This window comes from Siniperca chuatsi, linkage group LG12 (assembly GCF_020085105.1).
Source record: "Siniperca chuatsi isolate FFG_IHB_CAS linkage group LG12, ASM2008510v1, whole genome shotgun sequence".
Lineage (NCBI taxonomy): Eukaryota > Metazoa > Chordata > Actinopteri > Centrarchiformes > Sinipercidae > Siniperca > Siniperca chuatsi.
The window spans coordinates 23,752,757-23,770,708 of NC_058053.1; the positions used below are offsets into that span (position 1 = coordinate 23,752,757).

The 17,952-nt window shown below is 38.5% G+C and overlaps 1 protein-coding gene across 1 annotated transcript in view; it reads right to left on the reverse strand.

Annotated features, from left to right (window-relative positions):
• The window catches only part of xpo4 (exportin 4), a 62,524-nt gene extending 45,367 nt beyond the window's left edge, over positions 1-17,157 (reverse strand). Inside the window, exons 1-6 of the mRNA XM_044216986.1 lie at positions 16,993-17,157; positions 12,090-12,195; positions 10,979-11,120; positions 9,901-10,039; positions 7,005-7,121; positions 6,666-6,819 (exon numbers count right to left, since the gene is read on the reverse strand). Coding sequence (XP_044072921.1) covers positions 6,666-6,819; positions 7,005-7,121; positions 9,901-10,039; positions 10,979-11,120; positions 12,090-12,195; positions 16,993-17,085 — 751 coding nt within the window. The 5' untranslated portion in view covers positions 17,086-17,157. The remainder of the gene's footprint in view (positions 1-6,665; positions 6,820-7,004; positions 7,122-9,900; positions 10,040-10,978; positions 11,121-12,089; positions 12,196-16,992) is intronic.
• Positions 17,158-17,952: the final 795 nt, after the last annotated feature.

A 17,952-nucleotide genomic window follows, 5' to 3' on the forward strand; every position in this document is an offset into this window, starting at 1 on the left:
AGAAGTACAGCAAGGGCACTAAAAACACATAGTCTTTAAGACTTCAAATCGTAATTTGATAACACAAATGAAATAAGAGTACAGAATACAAAACTTTTAAGGACTTGTAAGCAGCCTGTTGAGATGGAACAAACAAGCAATTGTGATAAAGCCAGGTATAATATATTTTCTACAATACTGCCATTTCTGAGATGAGACGAGCAGTAAACTGAATATTTTTCGCTTTTGGACTATCATAGAAGACTAAGACAACCAGAAAATGACTAAAACTAAATTCAAAAGTATGCAAAAGTATTTACTGTTGCATTAAAGACACACTGAAGACATGTTCTGAGGTATTTCTGTGTAATGAGGTAATTATTCAGACTGCCACCTGTTATTACTTTTATGTAACTCTTGTGTGTTCCCTGTGTTTAAAATAAATAAGCACTACATGCAACATCCTGACATTCATTCAGTTCTCACTGTAACTATCAAAACATTTATGTATTGTCCTGAAAACAACTCGCATGAAGTGAAAGTTTACACGTTGTCTCCTGATTGTTAAGTGTTCACTTAGTTTAAGTTTAAGCTCTTGAATTTTGACAACTTCGACCATGCTATCTATTCTGCTTAAAAAAGAAAAGAAAAAAGAAGGACTGCATATGTGTGTGTGTGTGTGTGTGTGTGTGTGCGTGTGCGCGCGCGTGTGTAGTGTACATGCCTCCAGGATGAGTAATGTGCGCGGAGTGACTAGGACATGTGGCTGTGGTTTGGTGGGTTTTTAAAAGACATCACCTGCTACTATCTCAACCCTTCCAGCAGGCTCAAGAATAACTAATGTGACACGTCAATTTTCCACTGGAAAGATAAGACGGACTGACAGATAAACAGACTCACAGGCACACACAAACACATTCAACTGACCTAATACACAGCCAATGTAAACCACGGACCACAAAGAGTTTAAATCAAACACAAGTGAAAAGATTCACACACCCTCAGTTCTCACATGCAGTTGTCAAATTTGCAGCCAGACAGACACATAAACACACATTGTAAAATCTTAATTAACACCAGCCACCAGTCAAATACCAATAAAACTGCCAAAGTAACTGGTGGATCAGACAAACCTACCAGCAGCAGAGAAACAACCAGCATTTCAAGTTTAATTTCCTGCCCTGATTCTGTTTATTGTGACCAAAGCAAGCTGACTTTTTATCGGCTCCACATCTTCAGTGACAGACACCTGGCCGTCCGCTATTTATGGTTTTGCATGTGAACCTTAGCCCAGGTTGTGTGCATCAATGCACAGCTCTCCACTTCAAAGCATGAGGGAACATAGTTGCAATAAAAAGCCATCATTCTTTCCTTCATGGGCTGTAATTCAGCGTGCGTTGCTAAGCATAAACTAACCACATGACTATAAAACAGAAAATGTGGGCTGAGCCCTTTCTGAATGTACAAGAGGCTGAATTATGTGGACCAGAATACAACAACAGAATATGTCAACACCAACATTTTATTCTTGTCATCTTTGTGGGCTTGTTCATTTTGTTACCACATGCTAACAAAAATGGACTAGCTATTAATTAAACTCTAGTGAGATTTTCAGACAACTTGGTCAGCTTCTTCACAGATTTGATTCGTGTCACTTTGTCACAAACCTTATATAACAAGACTCAGAGTCCACAACCACGCTACTCAGGCACAGCAGCACTTTGAGCTAACTGCTAACGTCAGCATGCTAACACGCACACTTTGACAATGATAAGATGCCGATGTTTAGCAGTTATAATGCTTACCATGTTCACCATCTTAGTTTAGCCTCTTGGCATGCTAACATTTGCTAATTAGCACTAAAGTGCAGCTGAGGCTGATGGGAATGTCATTGGTTTTACAGCTATTTGGTCACAAACCAAAGTATTGGACAAATTCAAAATTTGACTTGATGATGGCGCTTTATCACCAAAGTTATCACAGTTCATCCTGAGGGAGACATGAATGTCTGTACCAAATTTTGCCAATTTGTGCCAATCCATCAAGTAAATAGTTGACATATTTCACTGGATGAGTGACAATTTTGACCTGGTGATGGTGGCAGATGAAAAGTCAAGGGATCACCCAAGTAATTAGTAATTTCCTCAGCTGTGCACCATGGATATCTGTGCCAGATTTCATGGCAATCCATACAATAGTCAAAAGTCACACAACACATTTTTAAAACTACACGAACATTAATGGAACGTGTGGGTGATCTGCAATAAATGGGCTAAATTGTAAACACCCCTGGTATAGTTTATTGAGCCCTTCTACAACAAATCAAATCAGATTTCACATACCCAACTCCTCTTTCATCAACAATTTGCAGACGTACAAAGCACTTTACAGGTCAATTTAATAGTATTTTCATGACCACCTTAAGTAGACAATCTCAGCAATCTTAACATTTTGGAGGCCTGAGCGACCTTCGTGCCTGAGGGTTGTGGATTAACAAGCTTCTCCTGTATCCTCTATTCATTATGGTTGATCCTGACTGAGGATGGACCCGCTGCACAGGAAGACTAGCTGAGCTTCTGCCAGCGGCCGTGCGAAGAGCGCAGCGCTATGTTAAGGCGCGTGGTAGGGTTTAAGTGATATATCCTGCCTTAAGTCTCCCCTGCAGCCTCGCCATGTGAAATAACAGTCCAGGAATACCTCCTCACTGGCCCAACCCCTCCCTTTCATTTCCCATTTCCTTCTACTGTTTGCCCCCCCCCATCTATTTAGACAGCAGTTGTCATTAATTCTCCCACTACTGAATTAAACCAATAATATATCAATTATGCTACTGTGCTCGATGCCAACTTATTTCTTTGAGATCAGAAAGTGATAAGTTGTGGATGAAGGCGGCGATTTAGACCTCAGGTTATTGGATGTGAGTTGGATTTTTACCTATAACAGCCTGCCTCCTTTTTATTTCAATAACAAGTGGCATGTATATTAAGAGTTGTAGGAAGGAGAAATGAATAATATGGCAAATAATAGTAAAATAAATATTTACTACATTCATTTAAAATAATAATCTGCAATTTTCACGCTTTGTTTTTGGCTTTTTTTTGGTTGCTAAATGCTCCTTGATGGCTATTGCTGCTCACGCCAACTCTTTGGTCTTCTTCACTGTATTTAAGTTAAATTAGAAGCGTAAAATGCACCATCTCCTGTGAGACAGTAAAGAGGTCAGACACAGCAATATTTAGAGCCATAAATGGGAAAGCCTTTATGAGCTGGATACTATTTGAATCACTGCAGCAACACAGTAGAAAATTAACATGTACGTCATAGATGGTTACTTTAAATCTCAGCAATCAGTGTGCAAAACACACGCACATCTTTCATGTCCAGGTGCTGAGTCCAAAAGAATTGTAGATACTTTCTGAAGAGCCGGTTTGGGCTCGAAACGTTGCACTCTTTCAAAATGTAATAAAGAAAAATATATATTTTATTAAAAGGGAGCATTATACAGTGTTGCAAGTCGTTATAGAACAGAAACTATCTACTTTAAATCGCACACAACTCATGCACGAACTGAGTATTACCCATCTGTATATACCCCCCCCACTTGTCTTGGTAGTTGAAGATTCTCCATACAGGTCAGGGCCAAGGCAAACATCCAGCATCAGCTTACACACTCCAAATCCTAACCTTAACCTCAGAGCTAAAATACCTATAAATTGACCTCTGAACAGCTAATGAGAATTCTGAGCCAGGCCGAGGCAAGTGTTAGGCTGACAGTCGGCTCTTCAGCACAAGAATAACTTCTAATAAGGCTGCTGGGGGTGATTGTTACTCAGAGAAGTTAATGCCGCTTTTATTACGCCTCACTAAAAATAAGGGAAAAATTGCTAAGCTGGAGGTCTCTCTCTTCTTCTCTTATGACAAAGTATATGACTACAAGTCAAGTTAGGGACAGAAATTAAGACAGCGTCTCAATGGAAGAGACATGCTTTAATTTGAAACAACTTGAGTTTTAGTGAGCCGATACACCATGAAATCTACACATTCCTCTCTAGTGAAGAAAAGGACAGATGGGATAAAACGAAATGCGAAATTGCTGCAGAACAAAGTGCCACTGGCTATTATAGCAACACAATTGACAGAGATGAATTTAGAGATACCCTCACATACCAAATATATCTAAACAACATAAAGAGGATCCAGATATGTAGACTGATCCATCAGAATGGAGGCAGCAGGGATGGAGGGTGATCTATCTGTCAGCTCGGACAGCCATTTACAGCACCTGACTGCTGCCGCGGCCCTCGAGGCCTGACCACGACCCTGGGCAGAGTCAAGACTAGTGTGGAGTGACACAGTGTCGTACCGACGCCGGGGAGCGTGCTTCCACCAGATGACACCAGAGCCGTGGGGCCGGGGTTCAGACGGCGGAGAAGACAGATGACATGCATGCCGCTCGGTTCGTCTGAGGGAGGGAGGCTTTTTAAAAAGGGTCTTTGAGCTGGTTGAGGAGTGTGTGAGTGGTTGTATTCACGTGTGCGGCGGCTGTCAGCCACACAATTAAGGAGAGGCTCCCTCATGCCCATGCTGGCATACGTTAGCATCGCATCACACAGGCGTCTTGTGACACTTGCAGACAGGCGGCCACACTCATTCAGGCCTCCCAACAGTCTTCATCAAGCTGTTCTCCTTTTCAACAACAGCCCAGACACTTGATTTAAGAATTCATATGCTATTTCTATGGCCCAAGGTAGTCCATTCAGCATTTGTGACAACTCAACATCAAGAAATCAGAGAACTACAGCTGTATTTGCATGCAACTAGTACCTTGGGGAAACCTAATTTCATTTATTTATTATACAGCTATCTTTGCTTCACAGTCATTTAAATGTACTTAATGATTTTGTAAGGCAGTTCATACTAAACTCTTCTAAATAAATTGAAAGAGATGTGCAGTTAGGTGTGGGTGATGTTGACAAAATCTTGTTGAGGTATACTAAATTGGTGGTATTGTGTATTTTCTGGGAATTTAACTGAAAAGCCATGTATTAATTACCCTAGGGGAAAGTCTGGTTTTGGCTAACTCATTTAAATAAATACCCAACAAATGTGGGTATTTCATCATATTAATGCAAAAATCCTCACATCCAAAACTGCCATAAAGCAGCCCTGCTCATTGAGTTTCAACATTGCCAACAATGGCCAAATAAACCCTGACATATAAAGTTGAAAGTCACCTTGGTATAGTGTAAATGGTACAGCAAAATCTCTCACGATCACGGTTTATATAATCATGCACTTAATCGTATGCAATGCAAGCAAACTTATCAGTACTGAAAAATAAGACCTCTAGTAACTGAGTTAAAGATATTTATTATTCAGTTATTTTATATTATTTTCAAGGCGAAAATTTCCTGCTTTAACCTCAACCCGAAAGGTCTCTTACATGTACAGTCTCTGCTCTGGTGGCTTCATATACGTATACCCAACACTAAAACAAAATGAAACTGTTTTATAAAAATTGACTGCAACAGCTAATACATACACACAGACACACACAGAGGATTTAAAAGTGCATCTTTGAGAACACACACATATCAAAGTGAGCGTGCCAGGCATACTAAGGGGAGCCTCAACAAGCCAAGGCGGGGGTGGTGGGCTGCTGGAATGATACGGAGATGGACACACAGACACCTCTTTGAAAGTGATACATGGCCCTGACTGGCAGCAAAGCGCCACTCCAGATCCCCTCAGACAGGCAGAGAGGATGCCAGGCTGGTTGGGATTTAGGCCGTAATGAGCCTGGCCGCACGCACACACACACACACACACACAACACACTAAGTGCCTAAGTTTGCTCAACAATGCGACCAACTGCAAAGATAACATGGATGTGTGCACAAGAGACGAACTACAAAGCAAAACTGATGGACAGATATGCATTCCTGGGTATCACATATTTGTAGAGCCCCCCCCCACCAGCCATTATGCAGGAACAATGCATACTTATGTACACAAAAAAAAACCTCATGTATATTCGTGCAAATAGGTATATATGACCCTTTTCTTTTAATCTAAAACCAGTCCATTAATGTAACTAATACAAGTGGTGCGATGATCAAATTACACAAATCTGCATTTCAGTCATATCAACTAAATTACTTGTAAGCAACACTGCACTTTGACTTACTTCACTCCAACAAAGTCAAACAGTGAAGTAGGTCTGCAAAAGCGAATACCACAGACACTGAACTATTGTATGTTTACCTTGTATTAACCTCCAAATACTGTAAGTTAGATAATATGTTTGGGTAAAATAGTTAAACTAACCTGATCATCTGACTGCTTTTGTTGCGTACACAACTGACTTCTGTTTTGAAATTAATTGATGGCTAAAACTACAAACATAAAACCACTGGGATCGTCCAAGTTTTAAGATTTTATTCTGTGCCCCAACTAGGTGAAATTACTCTGTAAAAAAACCCCCACTGTTTTTCAGAATAACAAATATTCCAACAGCCATGACAAAAGCTGCACTTAATGTGTAGTTATGTTGGTAACTGGGACTGACCTGTTTTCCGTCACCATACTTATCCAATCATATGTCAAGATCTATAAATTGTTAAATTTATTATCCTGACCTTTCCAGGTATAAGAATCCTTGTTAGCCTCTGACAAAGAAAGGATATGATTGGGTGGCAGGAAGTTCCAGCTGAGGACCTGGTTGGCCAGAGCCAGGTAGCGCTGGAAGACAGACGACATCTGGGCGTTTAGGTTTTCTCTGCGGCTAAACTCCTGCAGCACCTCCATGGTCAACATAAAGATCTGACGCAGGCCCTCCTCCTAGAAGCGAGGGAGGGATGGAAGAAGAGAAAGACGGATGAATTCAGGAATAAAATGTGATACATAAAGGAAAAACCTATTGTCTGTGAAGAGGTCAAAGAAAAAGAATGAAGAACAATGATCCCTCCTTTTACAACTTTACTGCTCGTGAAAACAGAGAATAGGAGGTGAGGTGGGGAACAAACCTGGAACAGACGCTTGCAGCTGCCGTGAAACTCCATGCTGAGGCCGATGCTGCTGGTCTTACTGGAGCTGGAGAACTCACTGAGCAGTGCGGTCAGAATGGAGCAGGCCAGTGTTTGCTGCAGCAGAGAGGTTTGTGTGATCACACAGGTCAAATGTTATCCAAAGAGTTATGCTGGAGGTTAAACTTGAGCACGGATCATCAGTGAAGACCCAAAAAGGAGGGACCTGAATGTGCTTCATGTGGAAAAACTGGCACTCTGTCCCAATTCAATACTACATGCTAATTCCAAGCAAGTTTTGAATACGAGTATGTCTCACTGGAAAAACTATAATATTAAGTTTACTGAAAAAAGTCAGTATGCAGCTTGATTTTTTTTAATGTGTGCTGTTGCTGCACAATATTGCTCCACAATGCAATGCATAAAGGAAATGGAGCAGCTGATCACAGCTGCAAAACATTATACAAGTTGTGGTGAGACAGCTTAGTGAAGATCTGAGAAAACAAAACTAAGTATGAAATCTTTGGAACAACATTTTATTTTCTCTTTTGTGGAGATTATTTAGTAGTGAGTCACAGTGAAATTGACTTCTGTCAGTGCACATATTGCATAATTCCCTGTACAAAATAGTAAAGTATATTGATTTTCTTTCTACACTAACTGCAAAAGTATGCTAGAGCACAATGTGTACTGTGTACTGTTGGTATGTAGTATAAAATTGGGACACAGCATACATTTCTGTTCTGTTCTGGTGCACAGACACCCACTATTTGGAAAAATGACAACTCTTACAACCTACTCATGGATAAATGATCACTGGTAAGAAGGTACACGCATGGGTTATTACAGGACAAATCATCATAAAATCTATTCACATAAAGCTAGATAGTTGATTCAAGAATATAGTTAGTCCTGAAAGGACCGAAGATAAAACCCTCAGAGTTTATTGAAATCATCATAGAACAGTAGTTACATTAGATTTTTAGAGTGCCTTTAGGACTGTAACTGATTATTTCAGTATAGATTAATCCCATGCCATAAATAAGATGGATTTTTTTTCCCCAATTAGACTAATCGAGTACTCCACTTATTGTTTAAGCATTAGTTACTTCATCATCAGACAGGGGACACCAGATCAAAATTAGCCTTCTTGGCTAACTACAGCCCATTCCCTATTTTTTTCTGCCGATTAAAAGGGCATCGTCCTTTCAAAACCAGCTAACTCACTCGTATTAAGTGCTGAATTTTAATAAGGACGTTTTATCAAAACAGAATGCATAGTATTTTGGAAGGAAACGTTTCATATAGTCTAATTGTAAACAGATTTTGCCCTCTGTGGTCCAGATTCTGAAGACTGAGGGATAATGCAGTTTAGGAGCCCAAAGAAAACTACATTAAGTGATTTACTGTTCACTTTTTTCCTGTCTGCTTTTGTGCATCCTTATCAGTTAAATCACCTACTTTAGTCTGTGATTAAAATGAAACCAGCCCTTTCAGCCCTCCACAGTACATAGTTCCCCCTTGTCTGGTTCAGGGTTTGGTTAGGGAAACAAATTAAATAGTGCCACCTACTGGATTAAGAGGAGATGTCCAGTTTGCTTTATAATACAGAGCAGCATTGAGACAAAGTCATGCCAATATATTTTTACAAACAGGAGACAAATATTTTGCCTTCATGTAGCTATATTTCATCAGTGTGCCGAGTCATATACAGAGCATCTTACATATTCAGTCTTAATGTTTGCAACGTGGCTTCATCTTTTTTCCATAAAAGATGCACTCTAGCACCAAACACCAAAAGTCTGTTATAATGAAAATGCACTTTGACAAAATGTATACACAAAATTGATTTGAGTGCATGAGCAAAGAAAACAGGCCCTCAATATCATACTTTCGTCTAACCACAGGAACACGCCTGGAGCTTCTTTCCCAGTACGGCATTTGTGCCATTTTTTATTTTCAGACTGAGCTCTCTGTAATCTGAGCCAGATCCCATGCAGGGAGTCTGTAACCAGGGCACAAATGTCCATCAAGTCACAAATATAATAAATATGATCAAAACTTTAACACAGTTTTGTTAACAAGTGTTCAATACACTCAACAAGTTCTACCATTCATCTGCAGCTATATTTTGGTAACTGTTTTGAGTCTGTTTATGTCTTCTGTGACTATAAGAACAGGACAGGAGGCACAAAAAAGGTGATGCCAATTCAACTGTCAAACCTCATTAGCCCACCCCATTATTTGTATCACCCATCACCTATTTGAATCTAAACTTGTGGCATTTGACACAGTGGCAAATATGCGATAGCGATAGTTCACAAAATAGTTGCATATGAACCATGTGCTCCTGTGCTTTGTTTGTGTGAGTCTATGAGTTATATGGGTTTTCCTGAGACCTTGCTTACGTTTCTATAAAGTAGAAAAGTACAAAAAGGGAAAATTGTATTTATTTCTTAAAATGTTTCATTTTTAAGCCTATGTCACATTTTAGAAAGCTGCCTAAAAGTCACCAACACATAATTATTAACTAATTTAATGTCAAAATGACGTGAACAATGTGTCTACGTGTGATCCTGACAGTCTTTGTGTAGTCAAAACAGAAGAAACTGTAAATTCTCTAAACTATATGGATTAAGTTGCCTTTTCCTCACAATTTAACAATACAAGCGCTGGTCTTTGAAATTTTGACGATCTAATGTGTCTTGCATATGGGTGAAAAATAAAAAAAAAAGCTATGGTTAAAAACTTATTTTTGTTGCATTATTTACATTTCTAAGTCAGTGCACTATGGAATATATATATATATATATATATGAACAATGTTTGTTCATTGTAACAAACATTCATCGATTAAAATACATTATGTACTGATACATCTGTATGTCTGTCTCACCACTGTGGGATTCCCGCTGCTGATGAGCTGTCCAACCTCGTGAAAGATGCTTTTACAGTTGATACTTTTGTCTAGAGAGCCCCTCTTCACGATGACCGCCACAGCCAACAGGATCTGCTCACGGACATACTTCTGGAGACTGGAGGAAACAGGGAGAAACTTACAGTAAATGCAACAGATATGAGGTTAACTGAACACTGACCATCAGCAGGGATTGGGAACTGTAAGTAAAACAAAGTAAAATAGAAATGTTGTGTCTGAGGGTTCAGTCACAGCTGCAGCTTATTTTCTTTGGCCTGTATCACATGGAAACGTTAACTTGATTGCATTTTTGTGTTCGTTTTTAAAATAAAATCACACTGTCTAATCAAACAAAAGTAAACAGGAATCCTTCTAGCTTGTTTGTTGAACAGAGTTTTGGTAACCTGTCACTGCACCAGGTCAGAGACTTTGGTGGATTCCAGTTTCTGTAACTTGCACCACGCATATCAAATTAGTCTGTGCTCTTCTTCTCTGCTGTTTATATCAGTGGACACCTGAAAAAACAGCTGATTATGAGCATCAGCCAAGACTTTCTATGTATGAGGACCTGCAGGCTATCAGATGCCAGTGTCTAACAAATTTTGCACATAAAAGCTTGAATTATTGGATCAAATTGTGTAAAAAAAAATCCAATTACGTTGGATTGGAACATTTCAGGAATCTTGATAGTTAGAAAAACTCAATTTCAAATGGCATCAATATTACTTGCACAAACTATCAACCAAACAAATGAACTGTTGTTTATTCAGTACATGCATGGTGCGATACACCCAGAGTTATATTTTTTTATTATCTAGCTCATCAAAAAGACTATAATATATCTGTGGGATTTGGAAGGCTAGTTGATGAATATTAACGGATCTTGATTTACTTAGCTGCACAATTTTCTGTGCTTTAGATTTATGTAACAGGAGATGAAGTCTATCGATGTTGCAAATCTTACCACTCACCAATGGAGGTCCATAAAGGTCATACATATTTAATATTCCTGTAAGACACACTCAGGTTTAATTACTCCTCTTTCCTTCTTTCTTACTTGGGTCTCTGTAAAACGTAGGTGAGGAGGAATGCCCGGAGCGACTCGATGCTGGTCTTTTCCAGCAGGATCCACTCCCGCACCACCGCCTCCATGATGGCTGTGGCTGCCTGAAACAGCACATAGTCCACCTTACTGGTCTCTGGAGAGGGAAAGAGGGAGGTGCGAGAAGAGAAATATAAGGAGGGAGCAAGATAAAGGAGAAAAAAAAAAAAGAGTAGTTTAAAAGTCATGGGTTTAAATGGATAGCTGGGAAAACTCATGTTCTGCTTTGTGAGTGGGTACACTTACTTGCACACACGTTTTCACATTATATGTAACTAACTTGCATTTACGTGTATTTGAAAACCCAGATTAATGTTTTAGTACAATAGAGGCATTTACATGCTTTGCAATAGAAAATAAAGTTCTATAAATAAAGTTCTATCTTATAAACCATTTAAGGTTTTACATTATTAATGATCAGAATAAGATAATACAATTTTATTCATGCTTTACATTATAATGCAAACAGCAACAAGTTACATACACTCAGTTGTCAGTTTATTGGGTACACCTCACTAAAACTAACGCTGTTTAATATGACAGCCCTACAATAATTCCTCCTTCTTGAAGGTTATGATGTTCAGTTTTTGTTGAAATTGCTTTAGAGAGGTGTTGATTCAACTGTATAATCATTTTGGAGGCAGTAGGCAGTTTATGGTGCAGAGAAAGTATACAGAGAGGTGTTACTAATATTTAGTCTACCCTCGTCGATATAAACATGGTGGACAAAATAAATGAGCACTATATTCTGCCTGTACGGGGGTTCATGACATTAAAAATGTTTGGGTTATACCCAAACACCGCAGTAGAAGGTTTGTGATCAGAACATCAGCGGCTGAAGCCCAGATTGGATGGAAACACTTAAATTAAATGGAAGTAAAGTGAAATTGAAACACCTTCCTTCCCTTGAACAACTGTAGATGTGCCGTTAAGCACTACACATTACGCTTATGCAGGTCTCAATTCTATAAAAAAAGAGAAGTCTTCCATGGATAAATTCATGTTTACAAAAAAGATGTAGGTTAAAACTAAGCTATGCAGGCTAAATGATTAAGTCAGTAGTTACCTAAGATGTGCTTGCAGATGGCAAAAGGGGATTTGGATTTCCTGAAGGAAAGGAATATGTGTTCAGCATGCTGCCTCTGTTCTGTGCTGACCATGGAGGGCGGTGCCTGTAAAAAATAAAAACCCACACAAAACAATTAGCATTAATAGACGTTAGTTTATTTCTACTATGTTCCAGAAAACTGAGTTCCTACATTTCTCCGAACATCTAATTCAAGTTTACATTTGTGATTTTAAAAGATTTTGTTGGTGGAATATGCTATTTTAGTCAATGAGAAATGGTAATAGTGGGATGGGTTAAACTTGTTTGCACAGTGCTAATAGACTCCCAAGAAACGTGTAGGGTTAGGGAATGAAAGGTATGTGCTTTGAAATGTGCATATAATAATGAAAACACTGTACATACGCGACATAAGTTTATAGATTTTACAGTCAACAGCGATATCAACAGAACTCAAACTACAAAAAGTCTAAGATCCTCAGGACTTCCATTAGCTTTATGTTCTCCAAATTTGTGAGTTTCACAAGACACAGGTTTAGCTATGTAACATTATGTCTTTGTTTACATTGTAGTATACATGAATGCATATATAGGTGTTTGGTGAAATTGATTTCCTGAGGAAATGTTCCTGCTGAGCACAATGAGCACAACATGCCATAAAATATAAAATGTAAAAGACTTTCTATTAGCAGTCATATTTTAAGACAAAAACCCTGACATTTCAGGTATAAGACACGACACTGCTCAATAACATAAGCTAATTTTGTACTAAAATGTACTCATTTTGTCAAGTAAAAAATCCAGATGAGATAGACGTGAGAAAGCACAACACATACACAAACACACACACAGACTTTTATTGAGGAGTGTCGCCATGATACAGCTCAGCAGGAAAGTCACATTCCAGGCCTAATTGCAGTAAAAGCAGCTCTGCAGCTGAAGGCAGCAGAGGAAAGAAAGACCCTTTTATCTGAGAGAGAGCACACACACACACGCACACACACAATTATGAGATGGCAGACACACAACAGGCCATGACTTATATCAGAATAATATATATATAAAAGAAATAAAAAGACAAAAATCTAAATCCTTGATGACAAGAAATTTTAAAGCTGCACTAATGAATATAATTTTATATTAACAATGGAAAAAGTTACTATGTGTAATGTGAAAAGCTTCAAACCAACAGAGAATCATCACTGGACTCTGAAGCTTCTGACTGAAGCAGTTTAATGTCTTTCAACTAAGTGTTTTGATTTTAAAGCCCTTTACTGTTTTGGTTCAATCTCATCGCTCTCATCTGCGTCATTTTCAAACAAAAGAGGCAGCGGTTTTCAACAAAAATGGTCTGTTAAACCCGCTACACACCACTTGTTTTACCACAAAAAGCAGACAGAGTTTGAGACTAGCTGGCGAACATAGTGGACTACTTAGCAGCTAAAGAGACAGATATTTCCTTCAGGAGTTGGTGGAGACCAAAGCTAAAAGGAGAGTAACTACCGGACTCACATTCATCAAGCGGCCAGAAACACAACTCCAAATGAATGATAATGTTGCTTTGTGTCTGCTAGGTGTGCAAATCAACTGTTTGCTAACACGATCGCTATAAACTTATATTTTATATGGTGATAGTATGTCAATGTTGTGTTTACAACTTGCTGCACTGCCCAAGTGGCCCAAAAAAATTAAATTAATGCATCACTTCTAAAGGCTATGATGCAACTGTATTGATCCAATGTGTACAAATCAATCCCTTTGGACTTTATTGTGATTGTTTGTTTGAATATATTGATCATAACTGCTGTTTATTACAGCAAGGAATAACTACAAGCCATACTGGTGTTTTAAATGTCACCAAATATATAACAGTTTTATTACAAATCAAAACTGAATTGAATGAATTTCACATAACTGTCATGTAAATATTGACATTTTTGCATATCCAATAGTATGGACAGCATTACAGAATTGTGCTTGTACCCTACAGACTTTGGACACACTCATTTACCAAACAGGTGAATTTCACTCACAACAGAGAGCCAACCAATGACATTTTACACAAAATGTTCCGAGTCAGTCTGGGAAACCTCTATGGTAAATATCATGCACTAGTGGAATATGCTTTTTGCTTGACAGGGAAGATACTACAGAGTCCTACTCTGCTCTAAAATCCTGTCATACTAGTAAAAACAAAAAGCAAGATACTGATGGATACAGGAAAATCCGAGTCAGCTCCCCACCCTACTACTACGAATATATATTTCATTATAATATAAACTTGATTGCAGGACAAGCTAGTATAAAGGCTGCTCTAATGAGCATGATCAGTTAGCAGAGGAAAAAAAACAACAGAGGAAATATGTCGAAATGTCTGTGTAGGTATAGGAAATCATGAAATCAAGTCGATTTGTTGTGAAAATGTAAGAGACAATGCCGGGTGAAATTTGACCTATTAATTCTAGTCGAGTACCAATTCACAATATCACAATTTAATTCGATATGTTACAATGATTTCTCGGCTGAATACAACTATCAAATGAGCAAAATTAAAAGGTTCTGTACCTGACAAAGTGTGTCTGGCATTTTAATTTTCAACATATTAACAGGCAACTTTTTAAAAGTAGTGTAACTGAGACTTCAGAATTAAAGAGTTTATGCAAAATCTGTGCTTAATGATATAACAAGATGAACCAGAGTCTTTGGCCCATTTGTTCTGTTCTTTGTGTATTATTTTGTGTGATTCCTACAGCTGTCAGTACTTTTGATTTTTGTTAATGTATCTTAAGGGTTGTATTGTAAGTGTTTGTTTGGTCTGTTGACCGTGACATCAGCATGATGTAATCAGTTTAGTGCCAAATATAACGTATACCTCACCCTCTGTCATGTTGACCATTTGACTGATGAGGTCCCTGTAGTGTCGAAATGTTGCCTTTTTCAGTCTAATAAAGTTTTGGGAGCTATAATCCTGATTCACTCTACTTTAAATATCTCAGACTGACTATTCACCATGTACACGCAGTACCCTTGCTAAAATTGATGTAGCCTAATAAAACAGTCCTGCAATAATAATTATAATAATACTACATTCATGAAGGTTATAATGTTCAGTTTTTGTCAAAACTGTTGTAGAGAGATGATGTAATTTATGGTGCCGTTATATCAATGAGGGTAGACTAAATATTACAAACACCCCTTAATATAATGCAATAAAATTCAGCAGCACCGCACTGCACTGTTCAACTAATTCTGAATAAACTGAAAGCCTTGTACTGAAAGGTACAAAAATTACTGTTACGTCCCTGCTTAATCGAGACACTAAAATCTGCACATTATGGTTCACAATCCCTAACATAATGCCAGACAATCAATGATAAACATCAACACTGCCCAGCTCTGAATCACATCCATTCAGAAGAAATCTGCTGAATAAAATGTACTAAACGGGGAGTTCGTATCATATTTAACAGCGCAACAATGTCCACAACTGTATATCAAAATTTCTGTGTAGGTACGGGAAATCACATATAGGTTAGCTGCTGTTAACTTAAGAAGACTATTCTAACGTAGTAATTACTTAGAAGTATTAATTTTAGGCACGTAACCAATTCACAATCTGATTGGATATGTTAATGTATATCTTGTGGCCGCAATGTCCGCGGTTCGATTCCAGCCGGGACCCTGTGATGCAAGTCATCCCCCCTCTCTCTCCGCTCATTTAATGTCCGTCTCTTTACTATTAACTGTACAATAAAACAAAGAGTACGAGTACAACACCTGAGATGAGATTCAGAATAAAACAACGGAGTTCAGCCTTGAGCCATTTCAAGTGGCTTCTCAGCAGCATAGTAGATGACAGATATCAAAAAGCAGTGCAATGTAATAAAGTCGACCTGAAACAGATATAATGTCAGACTGACAACCATGGTACTTTGATTAAATAGTTAAATTCACAGTTTATATTAAATCAAGGGCCCTGTACTGAAAACAAAATAAAATATGATGAAGCTTGTTGTTACACCCTTGGTTAATCTGGACACTATAATGCACACATTGTGATTCACAATAACTAAAAACAGTGCCAGGCATTGCTAGCCATCCATTCAAAAAGACACCTGCTGACTGAAATGTATAGCACTTGTATCACCAGCCATGTGTGTGTTCACATGAAGCAACTAATCTGTCAGTGTCATATTTAAAACAGGGCAACAATGTCCAGTTTAAAAACCATAACAAGGGAATGCAAACTGGCAGAAAGCAAGAACAGATTCTAGCTAGCTTAATTTTTCCAATACACAGACTCCTGACATGCACATGGTTAGCCACTTGCTCTTAGCTCAGTCTTATATTCAGTCTAATTTATTCTAATGGAAACTGGAGAGTGTTGAGAGAGGCAAACGCTTGATGTAAATGAGTGTTTTAGGAGGTACAGGATAAGCTAAAGCTACAGACTGAGTGAATCAACAGCGTGTTTATGCGAACAGCACCGGGATGCTCCAACTGTCTCCAGAGTGCAATAAAACTCGACGTAACGTTAACGGCTGGAAGGGACGGCGACACGAACCGTTGAAGTTTCTGGGCAACTGAGCCACATTGGAAAGTGTCCAAACGTTGGGGACTGTTTTAGGGTGGTGGTGGGTTATAAGAGGAAGGAGGGAAATGAAGACGGGGTGGGGGATTTTGGGATGATGAGCGGATTTTTGCAGGATGGAGCCAGGCAAAGGCAAAGGCGCCACGCATCGCTCACATATCGTTTCTGATAACAACTCAACACATTCAACAACCAAAACCGGGAAGAAACAAACAACCGCGGGAGTCCCCAACCGCCAAACTCCACCCGAGACAAAGTTAAGATATATGTGCCGCCCCTCTCATGGCTACAAAACAACGTTGAATATCTCACCATTAAAACTTTGGCAGCGCTTTCCAGCTGTGTGATCACTTCTGGTGCACCGACCGCCGCCATCATCGTCGTCCCTCTCCAATGACGCGCCATGCGCTCTGCATTGTGGGATTACTGCGCTGGTACCCGGCAGGGTTGAACCCATGGATCCATCCATGCGTTCAACACAGTAAAAGCGTGGAGGCAGCGGGTTATGTGATCCAGAGAAGAAGAAATATTCACTCTACTGTCAAACTCAAGACGTGATTTATTTATTTTTTTTAAAGTCCTGCTCGCTTTAGCAAAATATGACTATAGGAGTTGTAATTGTTTATTAATTAATTGATTAATTAATTAATTAATTCTTCTCTGTGTGTCTGTAATGAATAGACACTATAATGATAAATATTATAAAATGTAGCTATGTCAGACACGTACAAAAAGTAAAATAAAGTACAGAGTAGTAGTGGAAAGTAAGTATCCATTTACTTACTAAGTATAATTTTGAGGTTCTTGTACTTGATATTTCCGTGTGATACTACTTTTTGCCAGTGGTGGGATGTAACTAAGTACATTTACTCAAGTAGCCTACTGTACATTGAGGTACTTGTACTTTACTTGAGTCTTTTCTTTTCATGCCACTTTCTACTTTACTACAATTCAGATTGTAAAGTTTACTTCACTACATTTATCTGACAGCTTTACTAGTTACTTTACAAGATTTTTGCACACAAAACATACAAAGAGCTTATAAAATATGTTTTGTTATAAATTAAACCACCCAACAGTTTATAGGCTAAAATGATTAGTTGATTACTCAATTAGTTGATTGACAGAAAAATAAATTGATAATCATTTGAGTCATTTTTCATGTAAAAACATTCCATGGTCCCAGCTTCACAAATGTGAGGATTTGCTGCTTTTCCTTTTAATTTATTTTTAATAATTTTGAATTTTGTACTATTGGTTGGACACAATAAT